The 20,898-nt window shown below is 56.2% G+C and overlaps 2 protein-coding genes across 10 annotated transcripts in view; one reads left to right on the top strand and one right to left on the bottom strand.

The window, feature by feature from the left end:
- CACNA2D4 (calcium voltage-gated channel auxiliary subunit alpha2delta 4) overlaps positions 1-20,898 on the top strand; it is a 129,964-nt gene that overhangs the window by 86,158 nt on the left and 22,908 nt on the right. The window contains exon 28 of one of the 6 annotated variants that reach the window (XM_037744590.1): positions 3,027-4,116. The exons of the other annotated variants lie outside the window; for them this stretch is intronic. Coding sequence (XP_037600518.1) covers positions 3,027-3,043 — 17 coding nt within the window. The 3' untranslated portion in view covers positions 3,044-4,116. Of the gene's footprint in view, positions 1-3,026; positions 4,117-20,898 lie in introns of those variants that run through there. 6 annotated transcript variants of the gene reach the window in all.
- Positions 894-16,311, bottom strand: LRTM2 (leucine rich repeats and transmembrane domains 2). 4 transcript variants are annotated; one of them, XM_037744591.1, is made up of 6 exons: positions 15,557-16,311; positions 12,166-12,308; positions 8,728-8,912; positions 8,085-8,224; positions 4,828-5,418; positions 894-2,097 (listed from the first exon to the last, which is right to left on the bottom strand). In XM_037744591.1, the coding sequence occupies exons 4-6, from the start codon at positions 8,161-8,163 to the stop codon at positions 1,643-1,645; spliced, it is 1,125 nt and encodes a 374-aa protein (XP_037600519.1). In that variant the 5' UTR covers positions 8,164-8,224; positions 8,728-8,912; positions 12,166-12,308; positions 15,557-16,311; the 3' UTR covers positions 894-1,642. The 4 variants fall into 4 exon arrangements, with proteins under 4 accessions (XP_037600519.1, XP_037600520.1, XP_017400913.1 ...); XM_037744592.1 differs by lacking the exon at positions 12,166-12,308; XM_017545424.2 differs by lacking the exons at positions 12,166-12,308; positions 15,557-16,311 and adding an exon at positions 11,348-11,637 and having other exon boundaries at positions 8,728-8,915.

Raw genomic sequence — 20,898 nt, 5'->3', positions numbered from 1 at the left:
AAGAGCCAGAGACAAGCCTGACACCTGCTGAGCCTGTGAGCACGACACCTAGGTACCCACCACCATCACACTCCGAGGTGGGGCGGGGCTCGAGAGGGGGATGAGTGACCCTGAAAACCTCCATGTCTTGGCAGCAGGTGGCTCCGTCCCAGGCAGGCTCCCCACCCACCCTCTGGTTTGGACCCCACCCAGGTGCCATGAAGTGCTCTGGAGAGCCACACTGAGCAGACGAAACCCAGGAACAGAAACCCCATCCTCGGAGCCTCTGGGCAGCATGTGGCCGCCCCTCCCGCTCGTGGAGTCTGTTTGGGATGAGCTAGCAGGCAATGAGCCTCAGGAGAGCCACCGTGTTCTCTGCCTGCCACCTGCTTTCCCCAGAGGGTGCCACCAATGGCAAAGCACCTCCAAGTCCCTGCCCTGAAGTCACAGGCCAGGAGTGCTGAAGATGGAGAGGGAGAGGTACAGAGTCACGGTGCCAGGCTGCAGGCTGTGGAGGAATTGGCGGGGGGCCCCCGGGGCCTGGCGCTGTGATGTGCATGGGCAGGACCGAGGAACACCAGTGGTGTGTGGCTGGATTCTCAGGAGGCCGCCATGTGCACATGCAGCCGCTCCAGGCCCCTGGGTGGTATCCTGGGAAAGCCCAGCAGGAGAGGTGTGAGTGGGTTACCATGGTGACAGGAAGTCTCCTCCAGTGGCACCACTTTGGCCCACTTTGGAGGATCTCAAAGGATCCTGGTGTTACTGGTTGGGTTCCTTCCCTCTGTTGACTTGAGAAAATTGCAGTGAGCAAGCCAGAGGCTCTGTGGTCTCAGGGAGAACCCCAGGGAAGAGTATGTCTCTGCTGTCCCAGTGCTCATAGCCTTGGTCTCCACATGACTGTGTGAGTGAGTGAGAGTGAGAGAGAGAGAGAGAGAGAGAGAGAGAGAGAGTGTGTGTGTGTGTGTATTCTTTCAATCCATGTGACTGCACTGGTGACACAAAGGGTGTGTGTGAGTGAACTAGTGAATCCAGGAGCATGTGGTCAGTGTGGCCTATAGCAGATCCAGGGGCTTGATGGCATCGGCCAGGGGTGTATGGTTTCTCTGAGTGCTGGGTCCAGATGGCAGGACTGGTGTGTTTGCACATTGGTGCCAGCAGTTGTAGAGCTGGACCAGGTTTCTTACTGCAGGGGTGTTAAGAACGTCTTTCTGGCTCAGGAGAGAGTCTCAGAAATCTACCCCATCCCTCAGATTCCTCCTTCCCTGTCCCCTCAATGCAGGTGAGGTGGGACCAGCAAGGTAGGACAAGTCACCAGCTGTGGCCGCCCCCGGGCAGGAAGGACGACAGGGGAACGCCCAGCCTGGAAGCCTCCTCTGGCACATACCTCCTTGCTTTGCTGTGGCCAGAGCTTAGGGAGATCCCCCAGATGTTCCAAAGATGTACTGGCCCAGAGAGGAGCATCAGCAGGAGCCCCCAGCACCGTGGCTTCCAGGGAGCCTTGGAAGTGCAGGGAGAAAGCCTGTTGTGGCTTGTCTGCTGGAGGGTGGGGAGGAGAGTGGACTGGGGGAAGCAGTGGCCAGCGCCATGTCAAGGTGGGGGCTATGGCAGAGCAATGCGGTGTGCTCTCCCTGCCCTTCCTACCTGGCCAGGTGGGGATTGGCACTCAGGCCACAGAAGAGATCTGCTTCTGGTCCTCATGCTCACCCTCAGGGTCCCCCATCAGGGGCTGGCGCTTCTTGAGCTCCCGGTGGTACTTGGCCATGAGGGAGGCATAGATGCAGCCGTAGGCAGCAGCCACCACCATCATGATGCAGACGATGCCACACACGACCCCTGCGATGATCACTGTGCCCATGGCTCGCCTCACGCTCGCCGGCCGGTGCCTCTGCTTCTGGGGGCAGGCTGTGCTGGGCTCCGGCTCCGGCTCAGCCCCGGGCTTGGGCTTAGCAGGCTCTGGACTGGCCTTGGTGCAGGGTGGCCCAGGAATATCCAGCCCAGCTGAGCTATTCTCGTCCTCCAGCTGGGAGCAGTAGTTGAACATCTCCATGGGGACCATGCGCATGTCCTTCCCCCTCAGCTCCTTGGGGAGGGTGCAGGCAAGCTGGTCCAAGCGCCCCCCTGCATGCAGGAGAAAAAAGAGGGGCTGTCCAGGGGCCCAGAACTTCCACTCCCTTTCCCCATCCCCAGCTCCCCAAAATGGAAGCCCCAGAAGGTAGTTTTTATCAGCAATGTAGTCAATCCTGGAATCGCCATCTATAGAAGAGGAAGCGGAGGAGGGAAAACAGCATCGATTGAGCCAAGTCCACAGTGAGTTACGTATATCGTGCCATTTCATTCTCACAGAAGCCATGTGAAATGGATATTGTCATTATTCCCATTTTATAGAGAAGCATGCAGCCACTTCCATCCAGCCTGTCCTCTCCTGGGCCAAACTGACCCACAGAGTAAGGCAGAGCTAAATGGGAGGTGCTCAGGAAAGGGCTGTCATTGTGGAGAGCGGAGTGTCCCTGCCACCCTCTGCCCTGGAATCTGCCTGCTCATCGCCTGTCGGTGAGCCCAGGACACCGTCTCAACACAGCATCTTATCCCTCTAGGGTTCTTCCCTCTCACACAAAGGACAAAAGTCAAACCCACTGCCTCTGCCACTGCCCCTCCATGCAGGACCTTTTGGTTGCCTAAGAATGGGCAGCTCCCTTCTTGGTGTAGGGAGGAAGAGAGTCGGGCAGGAATGTTCTCCTTTTCCTCCTTAGGAGCAATCCAGTGTCCCCATCAGTGTCCCAACCACAGCCCTGTGAATACAAAGGGACCTGGAGGGGGAACCCTGGAGATACACTAGGCCAAGGGGAGGAGGCTGGTGCTGATGAGGAGGTGTGGGTACACAGGCACATGGGCTCACCATGACATCTTCATGGTGATGGTGGAGCCTGGCTCAGACATGGAGAGACACAGATGCAGGACAGAATAGGGTAAGAGAGAGGGTGGCTGAGGACAAAAACCCGCCTAGATGTCCCCTAGGAAGTGAAAGTTGGATTCTGGCCCTCTTTCAGCTTCCAGTGAAATCTAGACGTAGGCATTAGACCCCCTGCTGAAGAGATTCGGGCTGCAGCCTCTCTGTCACTGCCAGCTCCCTCTGCAGCCCATCTGCCTCAAGTCTCTTCCTACAATAGGCATCAATCCTTCCCTGGGATGCTGATGGAAATATTCCAGGATTTTGTTTTTAAAAATGCAAGGTTGAAAGCAACTCTGCTATTGAAAAAGTCTGAAAAATGCACAATCTCATGGCATGCCTTTTTGTGCTGGGAATTCAGTTTCTGGCGACCATAGGAGGGGAGGGTGTGCAGACACGCGGCCTGGTTCCCCTGTGCAGCTGATGCCTGGGTGGCCTGCAGCAAACCTCACATCCCAGGGACATGTATCAGTGGGGCTGCCTGGGGACGCAGAGCTGAGTGCTGACAGGTGCAGCCTCATTTCCCTGCTCAGAAGACCCAAGCTTGAATACTGGCTGTGCCATCTTGTGAAAATTATTTAATTCATTTAATTACATATGAGTCTTAGTTTTCTTAACTGTAACATAAGAAGGTCTATCTCAATTAGCTGACGTAAGGATTAAAATAATGTACATGAAAAGACATTGGTAAACTGGAAACATACAAGTAGTAATCATCATTTCCACACTCATGAAAATGGGAGAAATGATCATAGTGACTAACATTTTGTGGCACTTTATAGTTTGTAAAACATTTTTAGTTAACTAATGCAGGAGAATTTTGTGGAAATATTTGAAATTGTGGCTGGAGATGAAACAAAAGTAGTAAGACTTCAGCGAAAACCACTGGCATCATTTTCACAGCTTAAATATTGAGCAAACATTCACTGAGCACCTACTTTGTGCTGGGCACCAAATGGTGTTTCAAGCCCACTTAGTATTTGATCGCTACCAGCACGTGAACAGATACATGGACGTTTTGTTGAGGTCTTACTTTGTGAAGCACCTCTCAAGCCACGTTCTGTGCATTGCCGCATTTAATCCTGACAATGACCCTATGAGATGGATATTGTTTCCTTCCCACTTTCCAGACAAGGCCCTGCCACAGCGAGAGGATAACCAGCTTTCTCAAGATCACACAGCTAGCAGGTGGCAGAGCCGAAATTCAGACCAGGGTCTGGCCCTCCTCACCACCATCTTGACTACCCTCCTTTCCTGTCACATGATCATCTCATAAGTCATTTTGGTACTTTCCCACGTTAAAGAAAAAGGGAAGGAAAGAAAGTAAAGCCTAACCCATTTGACTTCTTCTTGAAATTTGGATAACAAAACTTCTTGGGAGAGGAAGTTGGCAGTGCCACCAAAAGGAAGATTTGGCTTTACTGAGGATTCATTCTATCCCCTCTCCTGTAAGGGCAGATGTTTAAGAGGCAGCTGTATTCTTCAGAAGAAGAGCTGTTTTTCTCCCTCCTTCCACCACACTGGGGAAGCCCACAGGCAAACCTGGTGGGATAGCCCAGGTGTCTCTACTTCCCTTATGTAACCTACAAAAGGGAGATCAAGTTCAGCGAGTCCTCCTAGGAGGAAGGGGGGAGCTGGCTGGGGGAGGGGATGCAGATCGGGGAGGGGAGGGTGGGTGGAGGGAGCAGCACCAGCCTGTCTCCCACTGGCAGGAAGGGTGATGGCTCATCATCTGAGGGGAGGCTTGTGACTCTTCTAGCCGAGCTGGCACAGAGGCAGGGTCGCCCCCTTCTTTCCCCTGGCCTGCTCTCTGAGTCAGCGCCCAGCCACCAGGAGGAAAGTGTGGGTCCAGGGGTGATTCTCCCAATCCCTCAGGCCCCAGCAGGGCCAGCTGTGCTCACCTCGGTAGGAGAACCACTCCATCCAGTGTTTGAAATCACGCAGGTTACAGTCACACTCCCAGGGGTTATCCCCCACCTGCAACAGCTGCAGGTTCGCCAGGGGTTCAAACGTCAGCCGGTCCAGGTTCTGCAGGCGATTGGAGCGAAGCGAGAGGGAGCGCAGAGCCAGGAGCCCGTCAAAAAGGCCAGGGGGCAGCTGGGCCAGGCCGTTGATGGACAGGTCCAGGTGGCGGAGCATTGGGGAGTGCCGCAGCAGGTCTCTGTCCAGGGTCCTGATGCTGTTATTGCGCAGCTGCAGCTCGGTCAGATTGGTCAGGTCCCCAAAAACGGAGTGGGGCAGCTGGTCCAGGAAGTTGTTGGACAGGTCCAAGCGCTGCAGGCTGGACAGGTTGGCGAAAGCCCAGCTTGGCAGGGCACTCAGCTTATTGTTCAGGAGCAAGAGGGTTCGGGTGGCCGCAGGCACATCCGGAGGCACCGCAGTGAGGCCTAGACCACTGCAGTCCACCTCCAGGCTGCGGCTGTCACACTTGCAGGAGAAGGGGCAGGTGGGGAGGGCCTCCACTGCATACAGGGTGATCCAGCAGGTGATCCCTTGATGGAAGGGACAGACGGGGGAAAGAAAGCAACAGGCGAGGTCACCACCTCCCGCTTCTCTCCCCTCCTTTCTAGCTCATATCATAACAGGCTCTTGGCTTTATCTCCTTTGGCACAAACCACAATCAATGCATAATCATTTATTAACCACATAAAAGGATAATTAACAAATCCAAAGCCACTTCCATATTAATGGGTATCACACAGTGTCTGCAGGGTGCCCTGCCTTGCCACACATCTGGCACAGAAATCACTTGAGTGGAGAACGACTCTGCAGACTCAGCCAGGGCCCAGAGGACGAGCCACCCTGGCGCACAGCGATGGGAAGCTCACAGGGCCTCCCACAGTCAGCTCCTGGGGAGCTTGGGTCCCACTGACACCATGGATGTTGATAAAATAAAGGAGATAAGGTTGTCATGAGAAACCCGCTCTCATGCCCTCTCCCAGTGTCTCTGCCAGGACAATTTCTCTTTCCCAAGGAAGATGGCCTGGCTGCTGGCTCCCTTCCCTCTGCGGCCCACCCCGACTCTGGAGCTGCACTGAAGACAGGCTGTGTATGGAAAGGCGAGAGCACAAAATGGCACTCCTAGCCCTGTCCTTCACAGTTTCCCAGGTGCTGTTACTTTTCCGTGAACCCCACACCCAAGATGACGCCAGCAACTTGACGTGAGGCTTTAGAGCCCAGGCTGTGCGCCTAGGATCCCACTGTGGGAATGACAGGCTAAGACGCACAAATCCACTTCAGCATTGACAAATCACCGGCCCAGGAAAAGTTCCACCCTAAAGTTGACCCCCACCCTAAAGCCATCCAGGATCTCAGCCTGGGCTTCTGTTCCTAGGGGCTGCAGGGCAGCATTCATGCACAATGGCTCGATTCACAGAGTTCCTTTCCTGGTCCCGTCTTTTGCCCAAGACCCTTCTGCGTAGCAAGCCTGGGGTCCCATCTGCAGGGCTGGAGGGAGTGACCCTCGGGGAACAGTCACACCAGAGCAGTCCTTCCGTTGCAGAGCGGCCCTTTCCAGTAGTGGCCTTAAAAACCCCTAAGTGTCCTTCTGAGGAGCAGTGAAGGCTGGTGAAAAGGAACTGGGAAGCACTCAGAATAGCTCAGCCCCATCAGGTCAGCCCAGCCAAGGTCAGTTCCACCCAGCCCAGAGGAAAGACCCCAGCCAGAGAATTGGTAGAAAAGTTCAGATCCAGCTCACAGCCATCGGCCCACCCCCACCTGGGTGCCTGGGTGGGACAGCCTTGAGTCTCTGTCCAATAGGGGCCTGGGTGTCTGGTGTCCCAAAGGAACAGGATGAGACTCTTCGCTTCCCCCGCATGGAGGGTCGATGACAGCTGAGAGCCACGTGTCAGATCTGGCTTAGGCCTCCCTGCACCCTAACAGTGGACCTTGCTGTTCTCAGGGGGAAGTGAGCACAGGCACAGCCCTTGAAGCCCACTGGGGAGACCCTTTCTGGCCATCTGGGGTCACCTTATGTCACGGCTCAGCCTCTCACCCCTCTAAGCCCATCTGCTGCCAGATCATCTGGCTCTACACCACCACCCCAAGCCATTTGAAAATCAGCATTCTTCAGACTTGACTTTCCCCAGGAAAAAAATTCAACCCATTCAGCTTCCCTCTCAAAGGATCAGCATCACCAGAAGCCACTCACCCCGCCCAGAGAAGGGGCTGACAGCGGGCCAAGAGAGCTGCTGGAGAAGAGCAACCCTCCGCCTGCCCACCCCTCCAGGAGACCAGGGTGGCATGAAAGCTCCAGTGACAAGAAAACATAATCCCGTATTGCGAGGTGTTGAGTGATTCTAGAATGAGGTTGAAAGGAGATCTGAGTCACTCAGGGGCCAGCCTCTCACATGGTGAATAATTCAGGCTGCCCGTGTTGTGGGACGCCGTATCACAGGGCTGGCCACAGCGGGAAGTCAGGCGGAAGGCTGTCCCACAGGACCATCTCCTCCCTACCACCGTCTAGCCTTGGGCAGACCAGCCCCTGCTGACCTTGTCCCTTTGACACATATAAAGAGAATTCTCAGGGCTCCTTTCATGCTGACAGCTGCCAAGTGTTGCCTTCATTCACACTTCCTCTCCTTTTTGGTAAATGGAGGGCTCAGTCTGCCCACATGCAGGAGGGGCTAGGCCCACACCCCAAAGTCTCTTCCAGCACCGCATCCCAAGAGCCTACTAGGTTCTCTACTGAGAGGTGGGAAAGCAGAGGCATGAGGAGCATAAGAGACATCTCCAAGCTGACCCAGCTCCTGGCCGAGGCCAGCCAAGGGGGCAGTTCCCCATGGGAACAACAGGGCTCACCACGGTCTGTGAAACACAGGCTAACAAGCTCAGGCTGGCGAGCTCAGGCCTCAGTGAGGCTGGGTAAGACTCAGCAGGCCTACATTCCAGCAGAGCTCTTTTCTTATCGGGGACCCCAGCAAGGTAACAGAGACTTACCTGGGGGAGGTAGAACGAGTCTAACTGCTCAGCACTCTGCAGTGACTCTGACTGGCGGGGATGCTGTCACCATGGGCATGACCTGGCTTCCCAAAACGTGGCCTCGGGCATCCCAGGAAGATCTGGCCTAGGCCTCCCTGCAGCCTAAGTGTTGCCACCCATGGTCACCTTAGCACCCCCACCCCACCTGCACCCTCCTCCGGGCCAGGGTTGTACTCACAGGACACCTGCCTCAGCTGCAGGGCAAGCCTGCCCCTCTGCTCAGGGCTGCTGCCCGGTGCCAGCATGGTGAGGCCCATGGCTCTCCGGGCCCTGTCGCTCTGGAGGGAGAGGAGCCCCTGGGTGCGCCGCCTGTCAGTCCTGAGGGAGGGAGGAGCACTGAGCCCAGGCAGGCGTGGGAGCCCCGTTCCAACCCAGGGGTTAGGGAGAGGGCCCGGGTGTCTCTTTACACTCCTCATGCCCTCTCCTGTTCCTCTGTTATGATTCCCTGGGTTGGGGAAGAAAAGAAGCCAGGGAGCAGAAGGAGAGGAGCCAGGAAACCTTCAACCCCCTGGGGTGGGGGCGGGCAGGTTTCAGCTTCCCAGGAGCCCAAAGGTGAGGGCAGGCATAGTGCTGCCAGGCAGGGGGCGCACCCGAGTGTCCACCCAGCCTCCACCGCCTTCTTGTTGCCTCTGGAGTATGTTGATCACTCAAATGTTTTCATGGCAACATGGTCTCCCATCTAGGCATTCCTTGAGTTACGGGTGGAGAAACTAAGGTTGTCTCTCCGAGGTGAGCAGTGAAGTCACAGGCCACAGCTGTCACCTGTCCCTAGAGGCTCCCCTCACCTGGGTCCCAGTTTCTGCAGCCCCATCACAGCTCACCATGGCCCCAGGGAGACAGGGTCCAGGCCCTTGGCAGCTGCAGCCACGTAGGGTGTGAGCCACTGGGTGGCCTGCCGCTTCCCCCTGCACTGCCGCCGCTCTCGCAGAGGTGAATAGCAGCACTCTGTCTTCCGCCAGCCGGGCTATAATAAGACTCATCAGCTCAGGGGTTCATGCTGCAGCAGCTGCTAGGAAGAGACAGGGGCACGGAGGAGAGGTGAGATCACAGAGCAGGGCCCTGAGGCGGCCAGGGTGCAGGAGCAGGCTTCCTTCCGAGGGGCCAAGGGGGCACTTACCCTTTCTAGGGTCTGCCCCCCAGTGTCTCTCAGCTGGGACACAGGCTGTGTGCTGGGGTCTCCACTTCCTTCCAGATGGGAAGCCCAGGCTGCCAGCCCATCAGAGAGGGGACAGGGTTCTGCCATGTGTTTACCTGCTGCAGCTGGAGGGGACAGGGCCGGGAGGGAAGTGCCCACAGCCCTCTCTGCACTCCACAGGTTCCCTGAACCGGGCAGCTCCCAGCCCCTGACCTTCTTTGGTTGCCAGATTTGTCCCTGGGTGATTCCTGGTTGCAGCCTCCCTCTCACTGCCCCCATGGGCCTATGCAATTCTGGGGGCTGATATCAATACCAGAGTGGAGCTGACAGCCCCGTAGGTGGATGGAGTCGCCAAGAAGCCTGAGTGCTGAGCCCGGAAATCTTGGTCCATTCGTGCAGGTTTCCCCTCGGAAATTAGGGTCCTGCTGCTGCGAACCCTGTTGCCCCATCTTCTCCCCTCTGCTCCCCTCAGCCCCTCCCTCCTCGGGTGCTCCTCAGGCGGCCACAGCAGTGCCCAGTTAGAACAGGACAGTCGGCTCTGCCCCCAGCAAGGGCAGCCTGCTTAGGAACGGAGATCTGCCCTCTTGGCTGTCTTTTCTCCCCTTCCCCCACACAGCGAGGGTGCCAGCCCGCCGAGGGCCCTGCAGGAGCGGGCAGAGGGGTCACAAGGCTGGGCACGATGTGGAGTTGCAGGCAGCCCAGGTCCCCATGCAGCCTTCGGGTGAACTTGTGTCCCTGGCGTGAGGGGTGCAGGAGCCCCTGAGAGTGGCGCCATCACGGTTCTCTAACCACTGTCTCAAGGCCAGGTCCCAGTGGGCTCCTGGTGCCTATTGGCAGGGGTAGGGGCTCTGGGTTCAAATCCCTGTCTGGCCACTTCTTTAAACAAACTCTCTGGGCCTCAGCTTCTTTACATCTAGAAGTGGTGACCACAATACCTGATTGGTGGAATTTCTATGAAGATCAATCTAGTGAAGGGAGGAGAATTGACACACTCAAGGCACATCCCCATGGAAATTCAGGCAAAGGCTCCTACTCCTAGCTTGGACTTGAGCCCAAAACAGGCGTGAGGAGCAGTAGTTCCTCCCTTCAAGGGAGAGGGGTGTCAGAAGCAGGTCTATGTGACAGCTTTCTTTCCCAGTCCCACCAACCTCACACGTAACGTTATTTCTCATTTCTGAGCACCCCGGCCCTGTGGAGTCTATGTATTTCTGCCCCACACCCACGGCCTTCATAGTCCTGCCTTCAAACAGCAGCACCCCTGCTGTCTGTCCCTCAAGCCCTGACCTTCAGAACAATCTCTCCTACTCAATCGAGAATGCCCATAACAAGAGCTCATGGTCCATGGCCACCCAAGGCTCAGAGACAATGATCACTTGCCCAAGGTCACATGGTAAGTCAGGGACTGGATTGCAGGTTTCTGAGCCAGGCTGCTCTGACTCCCTGTAGACTGTCACCCAGCAGTGACCCTTTTAGGGAGATAGTTACGTGTGCACAGAGCAGGGCACACACACAGGCCTCCCGGACATGTGCTTGGAGCCCTGTACACAGCACGTGATGCAAACACACACCCACAGAGTGCTGTGCAGCTAGGCATGTGCTAACACACATGTGCCCCCATGCCTGCACACATGCACACTCTCACCTTGCTGGCAGCACCCCAGCACTTCTCAAATGCCAACACTCAAGCAGCTGATGAGATGCCTCTACGTTCCCAAATTTCCCCAGCAGACAGATGTGTAACCTCAGGCCAGTTTCCACCTAAGGTTTCTGTCTCCTCTGGGCAGATTCCTCTTTTGCACCCCACCCCTTCCTGTCCCTCAGTGTCTCCCCCACTGTGAGCCCAGGGGTTGACCAGCAAACAGGCTGGTGAAGGTGGCCTCTTGTGCAGGTCTGGATGTCCCATCCCCAGCCTCAAATGGGATGTCACCTGCACAAGTCAGGCAAGTCCCCACAATGCAGACCTGCAGGTGTGTGGCAGGACGCTATTGATCCTGGTAGCGTCAAGAGAAAAGCAAGCCCCCCAGATCCACGTAGATATGCCCTGTGCTCTCTGAGCAGCTAATCCTGCCAATGGGTCCCTTGGGCTTCCTGCTGAAAGAGCCTTCCCGAGAGCAAGAAGAACAGTGCAGCTCGCAGGGGAGGCCAGGCATACGTGTGTGGCACCACAGAAGGACTCCTAGGGAGAGGTGGGGCTGCAGCCAGCACTTTCTAGTTCCTTAGCCTCCGCCTACCAACACACCTCCATCCAAAGGACCCTTCCCACCCCCAGAAGAGTGGAGCCTCCTTAAGGAAAGGGGGTGACCTACATTAGGAAGCTTGGAGAGCAGCTGCTGCAGCAGGCGCTGACAGCTGCTGAAATCAATTCACAGTCTGGGAGGGAAGTCCCCACCCAGGGTGCAGCGTGGGGGACAGCCAGATCTCTCTCCAGGTCCCATGGCCTCATTCCCTATGGATGCTAGGCCTGCTCCTAACCCAGTCCTAGAGACAGGGAGGCCAAAGATAAGGGGTTAGGCCTCCATGGAGTCCCTGGTCTCCCTTCCAGAGAGAGCCAGGATTGGAGAATGGGGCTCAGGAGCTCAAAGCTGCCCAATGAGGAACTCTGGAGCACCAGAAACATGGGGCTTTGAGGAGCACCAGAAACCCTGGAGCACCAGAAACACAGGGCTACAGAACGTGGTCCACGGACCAGCGGCTTTGGTCTGGCCTGGGAGCCTGGTAGGAAGGCTGTCTCAGGTAGCATCCAGAGTGAGTGAGTCAGAATCTGCATTTTAACGAGATACCCCAGGCGATTTTCATGCATATTCGCATTTGATAACTACTAGGCCGGCACCTCTCAGCAGGGCAAACAGCCACCAAGGAGATCATGCTGGCCTGTCCCTGAGCCTCCAGGACACACTGAGAAGCTAACTGGGACCTGGGGAGAAACAAATGTCACAGTCACAGACCTGTGGAGTGCTCTTAATCCTTGTAACAACTCTCTGAGTTTAGTGTTCTTGTTACTTTCATTTTGCAGATGGGGGAAATTGAGGCACAGGAAATTAAGTAACTCGCCTAAAATTAAGCAAATGGACTCACATGGCGCTGAGCCCAAGCTCTCTGGCTCCTAACTCAGTTGTCTGCTTACACTCGGAGGTTACTGGTACAGGAAAGGCAGAGGTAGGAAAGGAAGATGCCGCCTTTCCTCTGAGTGGTCCTCTGCAGTGCCCACAGCATTGCCTGGTCCACTCTCACTGGAGCTGAGAAAGCAGCTGATTTGTCCCCATATACCTGATGAAGGAAGAGGCTTTGTGACTTGCTGGACTGAAATGCAGGCAAGCCAGGTTCCCCTCTTCCCAGCCTCCCTTCTTGAAGCTCTGGAGGCAGGGTGCTGTGGCTCACGCCTATAATCCCAGCACTTTGGGAGGCTGAGGCGGGTGGATCACGAGGCCAAGAGATCAAGACCATCCTGGTCAACATGATGAAACCCCGTCTCTACTAAAAATACAAAAAATTAGCTGGGCGTTGTGGCGCGTGCCTGTAGTGCCAGATACTGGGGAGGCTGAGGCAGGAGAATTGCCTGAACCCAGGAGGCAGAGATTGCGATGAGCCAAGATCGCGCCATTGCACTCCAGCCTGGGTAACAAGAGTGAAACTCCATCTCAAAAAAAAAAAAAAAGAAGGCCTGGGAAGCCAGGCTCATACAGAGAGGGGAGGGAGCTTTCTAGAAACCTTTCTGGCTGGGGGATTTGTTGTGTGCTGAGGTGAGGGGAGTAGGCTGGAGCTCTGATCCGGGGCAGCCAGGGCTGGGGAGGCCATGGGGGAGCAGCAGGCCCCAGTAGGAGCAGGGGGTTCCACGTGCGGAGCTGAGTGGGCTGCAGCCACCCTGGAGAGTGGGGGTGGGAGCTGCCTCCCTGCTAGCGCCCCACCTGGCCCCTCAGGGCATGGAGCAGCCTGACGAACTCACTCACTGTGGAAAGCTAGGTTGGGACGGTGGGAGCCTGGATGCTCCATGCACCTTCCCCTTACATCCTCCTCAGATGGAAGTGAATTAATCTAGGCTCAGGCTCTCACTGGAAACCGCCAGCACACTCCCCTGGTGTCCGTGCCCTTCCTCTGATGCGTCTGCACATGTCTATCCCTCCATGTCAAGTGTCCAAGACACACAGCCAGTTAAGGCCCATCAGGCCTCCACCTCTGAGTTCCTGACTCCTGGGCCATCATGCTGGCCCTACTGTGCGCCTGCTCCACTGGCATCTCCCCTGGGTCAAGGGTCCCTGATTCAGGACAAGGCCTCCACATCCCTCAGCATGGAAGATTCACAGAACTCCTCATTTCCAAGTTCCCTCATTTGGGTAAAAGGGGCCTTGGCAGCCCACTCTGCCACCCCCTTCACTCTGCAGAAGGCCAGAGAGAACCAGAGCCAGGACTGGGCTCATGCCCTGGGCCTGCAGGGGCAGTGCCCTTTTGTCAACCCCAGAAAGGCTGAGAGGGAGCCCAGAGAGTGGGCAGCCAGAGCCCCACGCAGAAGACAGCAGAGATTTCATGTGGCCGGGACGCAGAGGACGCTGCCACTGCTGTCTAGGCTGGGCTCCCCCCGACACTGCACACGGGGCACCCAGAGACTCTAGGACACACGCTAGATCTCTTCCCTGCCCATCACCCCCTTCACACATACTGCCCAGGCAGCAAGGAGGCAGGTTTTGTACTTGGAACAGACATATGCCCTCCTGGTTCATTTTAAAACACATGCCCCATCCTCACCCCCAGCTTCCTGCGCTCCCGTTTCCTTGTCAGATATTCCCAATCCCAAACAGACCCTCTGGGAAGCAGAACAGAGAAGCCACCTCAGCAGCTCCTCCTGGGAGCTGCTCCCTAATATGAAGGATATAAGGTGTCCACTGGGCTGGGCTCAGGGTGGTGGCCCCAGGCAAGGTGCGGGGGAGGCCTGGCTGGGTGAAGAAGGAGGAAGACCAAAGGGGCAAACAGCCTCTATGCTGGCTCCTTCCTCCTCTGCCCGCCCCCAGAGCTCCCAAACACCCCCAATCACTGCATACACGCCACTCCCTCCTCCCTTCCCGCACTGCCCGCTGAGGCCAAAGCAGCCCAGACGTGGCCCCTGGGCCCTGCTGCCTGGGAAATGGGAGCAGGGTTTGCTCATCCTGGGCCCAGACAGGCTTCTGCCAACTCCCAAAGACACCAGATCAGCTGCTTAAGCAGCCACTCTCCTTCCCCTCCCCGCGGGCCTGGCTTTCCTGGTCTCCCTCTTTTGGCAGTGCTGAGACTTTCTTTCTGCGGTGGGGAGGTGGGGGTGGGAAGAGCTGGGCTCTTCTTGGCAGCTCGGAAGCTGCTGTCGGGTTTCCCTACCAGCTGGACTTCCCCCGCCTCAGCTCCACGTGCTCAGCTCCCTCCCCGCCCCCACCTGAGGCAGTTATCTAAGCTGCAGGGGTGTCATCTGAGTCACATAGAGGCACTGCCCAAAGAGCCCTGACAGCCAGGTGCCAGCACCCCCCAGAAATGTGGACCAAGCTGGGGGTGGGGGAGACAGACCCACTAACTGGAAGCTAGCCCCAGACCTGTGGGGAGGTGCAGGAATATGAACTTCCAACTCCCAGTCAGGCTGCCCCTCTCTCCGGTGCTGTCCAAATGGGCCTGGGGGACTGAGAGTGACTGCCCACTCCACTCAGCGTGTCCATGACCCCTGCCTGGGTCAAGAAACCAGACAGGCCTGGTCCCGCTGTGGTCCCCGGCCCCCAAGCTCAGGACACAGCCCCCACTAAGCCTCCTTGACCCATTTGTAGATGGACGGCTGGGTGTACAGCTGCGGGACACCTCAGCAGGTTCTCACAGGCCTGGTTCTCCTGTCTTGCCCTTGGGCTAGCAGGGAAGGGCTTCTCTCTCTTGCCCACTCCCGGCCTCACCCTCACCTGGGAGGCTTCAGGCATAGCCAAGTGGACCTGTGTTCATCTGGGGGAGGGTTCCACCCTTGTCCAAGGACAGCCACCTGCAGGCAGCCTGTAGGGAGGCCCAGTCCCCGGGTCTGTGCCCATTGCCTCAGACACCCAGACCCTCCACCTTGCCACCCTCCACCCCAAGCCTTCCTCTTATCTGTTCCTAGCACCCGGCCGCCGTCCCACCCGCTTCCCTTGCCGCCCGAGTTTCTTGGGGCTGTCTGTGTGGAGCCAGACACACGGACAGCACAAGGCTCCTGGCTGCTTCTTGCATGCTGCAGGGACCGGTTTCCATGCCACCCGGGGCTGTCATCCGGCACCAGCACTGCCCTCCTCCCGCTTCCCAGCAGGATCCACAGCTCTTGTCCCCAGCACTGTGGGATCAGAGTTCCCAGTGTCGTGCACCTTTGGGATGCTCAGATGCCTGAGCCCGAGCAGCTTCTTCAGCCCCAGCAATTGCCCCCAGGTAGAAAGCAACTGCAGCTATTCCTGCAGGGCAAAGAGATGGCCGGTCCCCACTTCCCATGCCCCACCACCCCTTGTCCACACCAACCCTCCATTCCTTCCCACCAGCCGCTCAGCACTTACCCGTCTTTACTCTGACCACAAACGCCTTCAATCAGGTGGCTCTCAATCCTCCAGTGAGACCCTCCTGGGATTCCTGGAGAAATCCAGACACCACCGGCAGGCAGAGCGCAGTGGGCACTGGTGCCAGAGTCTCCACTCAGCAGGAGCAGGGGCTGGCACACAGCACACAGCACCAGGAGGTGGACGGCTTGCAGCAGACAGGGTACGGGGCTGCTGGGTCAGTCACAAACTGAGAAGGAAACAGAGGGATGGAGAGAGAGAGAGAGAGGAGAGAGGGAAGAAAGGGGCGAGGGAGGAGAGCGCGCGCGTGTGCGCGAGCAACAAGCCGGAGCAGAGCGGGGAGTGACAGCTGGGGTGCATCTGTGATGACAGCGGCAGCAGCACACACAGGCGCACACCAGAGGCACCACGGCCACTGCGAGGGCTGTGCTCACCCTGTCCGTGCTCACATTTCAGTGGAAAACGGTGCCTGTGGATGAATCGCTGCTGACCCCTGGGAGGAGGAAAGCTGTTTCCCCACCACCTCCGTCTCCCACCCCGCGCCTCCAGGCGCTCCCTCACCCCCAGGCTGCACCTGTCTTCCGTGCCTCTCTCTCTCCCCTTCCATCTGGGGAAAGAAGGGCAGGCACAGACACAGAGCCAGCGGCTGACTTTTGTTTCCATTGAGGCCCCCTGGGAAGCGGGTCTTTCTCCTATTTCAGAGACATGCAAGGCAGCGTCTTCCATCCTGCCTGTAAGAGAAGGAAAAACCGAACCCTTCTCGAGGTCATTCAAAAGAAGTGTCCTTTGTAGGGACATGGATGAACCTGGAAACCATCATTCTCAGCAAACTGACACAAGAACAGAAAATCAAACACCGCATGTTCTCACTCATAGGTGGGTGTTGAACGATGAGAACACATGGACACAGGGACGGGGGCATCACACACTGGGGTCTGTCAGGGGGAAATAGGGGAGGGACAGTGGTGGGTGGGGAGTTGGGGAGAGATAGCATGGGGAGAAATACTAGATATATGTGAAGAGGAGGAAGGCAGCAAATCACACTGCCGTGTGTGTACCTATGCAACAATCTTGCATGTTCTTCACATGTACCCCGAAACCCAAAATGCAATAAAAAAAGAAGGGTACACAGGGATGTCCATGTGCCAAATGGCCCTACAGGAAAGGGTCCTGAGCCCCACGAAGCCAGGGATCACATGGTCATGCAGAGGTCTCTGAGCCTCAGGGACTGACCACCCCAGGCCAGGACTACTTAGGGGAGCAGAATGCCAGAGCTGGCAGGCTGGGAGCTTGGGCACTGGGCAGGCTGCAGCAGCAACTTGCAGACTGTTCTCGGTGCCGGGGACAAGCTTGGCTTCTCAGGGCCCCTTTGCTCTTACCTATGATGGGTCAGGCACATGTGAAGGGAAGAGACTGTCATTCAAGAACTCGGAGGCCTCTTTCCTAACCAATCAGGACAATGCAAGTCAGAAAAATTGATATCCCAAGAGATGGGAAGTAGCTAATCTGAAGACCAAGCAAGCCAGGGACCAAGCCCGAGGGGAGCCAGGGCCCCACCAGCCTGGTGCACCAACCCTACACCCGCTTCCTTTGTGTCCACTGCCTGTGGACAGGTGAAGCAGCGTGCTGGAAATATATCACCGTGGCCCAGGTTCGTCTTCCATTTTGCCTGCTTTCTTTGGGGGATTCACAACCAGGGCTGGGGTGAGGATAGAGGAACCCCCTGGACTCAGGGTGCCCCTAGAAGGATGCTCCTGCATGCTCCCTTCTGTCTGCTCGTCTGGGTCCCGGGCAGCACAGGGCTTGAGCTGCTATCCCAGGAGGAGGAGGCAGTGTCTTTTACCTCTGGGGAATTCCCTGCCTCTCACCTCTCCCTGTTGGTGCCTCTCACACATCCCACCGTCAAGCCGAAGAGCCTCCCCCCTCCCCACAAACATGCTTCCTGCTTCTCCATCTCCATGAAAGTGTGTCCTTCCCTGCGCCTGAAATGCTCTCCTGACCATAGGTGGCCTCCCCCTTCCTTAAAAACTCAACCAGCATGTCACCTGCAATATGCCATTTCCCTGGAATGCCCCAGGACTGGCCCTGCTCCTCCTCTGACCTCTGGCATTGTCTCTGGGCCACCCTCACATGCGCAGGGGCTGCGGCGTGCTTCGTCTCCTTTCCTCCACTGAGCGGTTGGAGCAGAGGGACCAGCCTCACCTGCTCCGTGTCCTTCAGGCCCCAGCACCTTCATGTCAATTGAGCAAGCAATGGAGGACACGAAAGAGCTCGAGCCTGGGCGTCAGGGGACCCAGACTTCAGACTCTGTTGCTCAGTGACTAGGTAGCTAGTGAGTTCACTCAGCAGCCCCAGGCCTTGCTGACTTGGATTCCTGCCCTGTAGAATGAGACAGGTTGAGATCTCTTATCTCCCTTCTGGCACTGGCCTTCTGTGACCTAAGTATATTCACTGTGCACCTGCTGGGTCCCCAGCTTGTGTTACAAAAGATGATCCCCCTCATGCCCCACAGTCCCCATCCAGTGCAACTCGCAGTCTCCTGGTTGGGTTCTCAAGACAGAGGAGGAGGAAAGAGAAGCAGATACAAGGGTTAGGAGGGCAAAGCTGGAGCTTCTGGCTCCTGGGACCACAGCACTCAACAGTGTGCAAACTCGTGTGTTCGTGTGCATGCTGTGTGTGTGCATGTGTGTGGATATGTGTGTGCATGTGCATATGCATGTGTGTGCAAGTGTGTGCGTGTGCATGTGTGTGTGCAAGTGTGTGTGCATGCTTTTGTGTCCGTGTGTGCCTGAATGTGTGCGTCCGTGTGTGTATGTAAGTGTGTGTGCATGAGCATCTGTTTGGTTTTGCCGTCTGTGATGACACAGCAGCACCAAGGTGGCAGTCTGCGTGCACAGCAAAGACGTACATCTTGATAAGCCGCCTGCCAGGCTGGCCTTATTGAGGCTCTTTGTTACGTTGTCTGCCAGTGGAGCTGAGCTGAGATCTTACAGGAAAGCTGCTTTGGAGGAAGGCACAAGATCCATGTGGAGAGGTAGCCCAGAGAGGGAAGGTAGGAGAAAGCCCAGAGAGGGAGGGCAGGAGGGAAGGAAGGGGTGCAGGCCAGCTGGGGCAGGAGGAAGGGTCTGAGATTTGTCCTCCTCTTTCAGGTCATGGCAAGTCCCCTGGGGACCAAGGTTGGGGTCTAAACCAGGGCCCGCCATGCACAGGCATGAGGGAAGTTCTCCTGATAACTCCCGGGAAAGCCTTGCATTCCCTCAGGCCCTTTGCCTGAATTTTTCTTCACTGGAAGGTGTGAGCTTGTCTGCAAACATAATATCATGAGGTGCTGTCTCCTGCACACAGTGGGCTAGCAGGAGATGACGGGAGGCAGGGCAGCCCTCCCTGTAAGTGGCCACTCACCCGCACGAGCAGAGCAGGGCCTGGGGGAGAAGACTCAGTTCCCTGGGTGTCTAGAGTAGAAAAGCATGACTTGGGTTGCGGGACAGGAGTTGGCAGAAGGATTCAATACGACGAAGGCCAAGGGGTGCAGGCGGCTGGGCCTGGCAGACCACCATTGGCTCGCTGGTAAATAGATCTCCATGCCTCACCGCGTTTCCTCCCAGCACCGCATCTTGTCTTCAGTATCTTACAGTTCCTGCCACGAGGAAGTTTTTCTTTGTGTCTCACTTAAGTCCCCATTTCTTAGTGGATGGCCGCCTGGGTCTTCAAGGGACAGAGAGCACAGCTAAACCTCAAGCTTGGGATCTCAAGTTCGGGGACGGTGAGAGGGCACAGCAAAATGGAGAGGAAGGAGGTCAGCAAGGCTTCTGAAGCTTGGAGGGAAGCGACAGTGAGATCTGGTAGAATTCTGCTTCCCTGTCAAGTGGCTGGCTCAAATCGAATTTGCTCACTTAACTCAAGAAAAATTTGTACCTATCACACTGTGATAGGGAGAGTTCTAGTTGCTGGGGGTCAGAACTCAATCCCCTGCCTGTTATTAGCCCCAGACAGACAATAAATGAGACCACAAATCAATGAACAAATCATGTCACTTAGAAAATTTAAAAAGCAATGAGACAGAGAGTGAAAGGTGAGGGAGGCGGAACCTGCTTTATCTCGGGAGGCCAGGGACAGCCACTCTAGATGATGCTGGGCTGAGACCTGATCGTGGGAAGGAGGCAGCCATGTAAAGTTCTAGGGGAAGAGCATTCTAGGAGGTGAGAACAGCTGGCACAAATCCTCTGGGGAATGAGCTTAACAGGCTTGAGAGGTGATGTGTTTCTGGTTGAAATCAGAGAATTCAGCAGAGCCAGTTCATGTGGCCATCTTACAAGTTTAGATGTTGTTTTAAGAGTCATTGGGGCTGGGCACAGTGGCTCATGCCTGCAATCCTAGCACTTTGGGAAGCTGAGGCAGGTGGATCACTTGAGGTCAGGAGTTCGAGACCAGTCTGGCCAACATGGTAAAACCCCATCTCTACTAAAAATACAAAAATTAGCCATGCATGGTGGCATACACCTATAATCCCAGCTACCTGGAAGGCTGAGGCAGAAGAATCACTTGAACCCAGGAGGCAGAGGTTGCAATGAGCTGAGACTGTGCCACTGCACTCCAGCCTGGGTGACAGATCAAGACTACATCTCAAAAAACAAAACAAACAAAACAGATCAATGAGAAGACATTGGAGGGTTTTAAGCCAGGAAGTGGTGTGATTTGATCTTCAGAAAGACCACTCTTGTGGCTATGTGGAGAACAGATCATAGAGAGGCAGCCTGGAAGGCAAGGGGGCAGCTCAGGGGAGCTTGCATTAATCTAAGTGACAGCAGTGTTGGCTTGGCCAACGGTGGTAACCGTGGAGATGGAGGGAAACGGACAAATTTATGAAGTTTTGGAACTAAGGTGTGCAGATCTTGGATGGGAGGAGGGAAAACAATAGCAATCCACTAGAATATGCGTCCTGAAATGGAAAAGGCTTGAGGAGGGTCAGGTTTGGGGGAGAACATGTCGAGTTCAAAGTGCCCAAGTGGAGATGACATGCCAATAGGTAGTGGGAATGCCCTTCGTTCTGCAAAGGACACCCAGGGGCAAAAGACACACAGCTTGCCTTGGAGGAGCCTGGGATGGAACCTAGTGAGGGAGAATCTGCTCTGTGTCCTGCTCCCCCCATTTCTGCCCAAGGAGCCTCAAAACTTACACCCCCACCCTCTCCAGATGCCCCATGTTAGAATCATGGAATTTATTCCAGCTCAAAAATCTCATGATGCTATGCAACTTGACACTGAGCCATCAAATGGAAAGGCAGAGTCTCATTCTAGGAATAATGAGAGACCTCTTTGACCCTGGAGGCGAAGGACAGGATG

The sequence above is a fragment of the Cebus imitator genome, unplaced genomic scaffold (genome assembly GCF_001604975.1).
Source record: "Cebus imitator isolate Cc_AM_T3 unplaced genomic scaffold, Cebus_imitator-1.0 Scaffold179, whole genome shotgun sequence".
Lineage (NCBI taxonomy): Eukaryota > Metazoa > Chordata > Mammalia > Primates > Cebidae > Cebus > Cebus imitator.
The sequence above is the reverse complement of the archived record's forward strand: the minus strand, read 5'-3'. Positions and strand labels throughout refer to the sequence as shown.

Excerpts from the sequence above, each read along its gene's own strand:
- LRTM2 (XM_037744591.1), bottom strand. The coding sequence starts at position 8,163 with ATGGGCCTCACCATGCTGGCACCGGGCAGCAGCCCTGAGCAGAGGGGC. Across the intron at positions 5,419-8,084 it reads GCAGCTGAGGCAGGTGTCCT|GGATCACCTGCTGGATCACC; the intron begins GTGAGTACAACC and ends CCTTCCATCAAG. Across the intron at positions 2,098-4,827 it reads GGAGTGGTTCTCCTACCGAG|GGGGGCGCTTGGACCAGCTT; the intron begins GTGAGCACAGCT and ends TCCTGCATGCAG.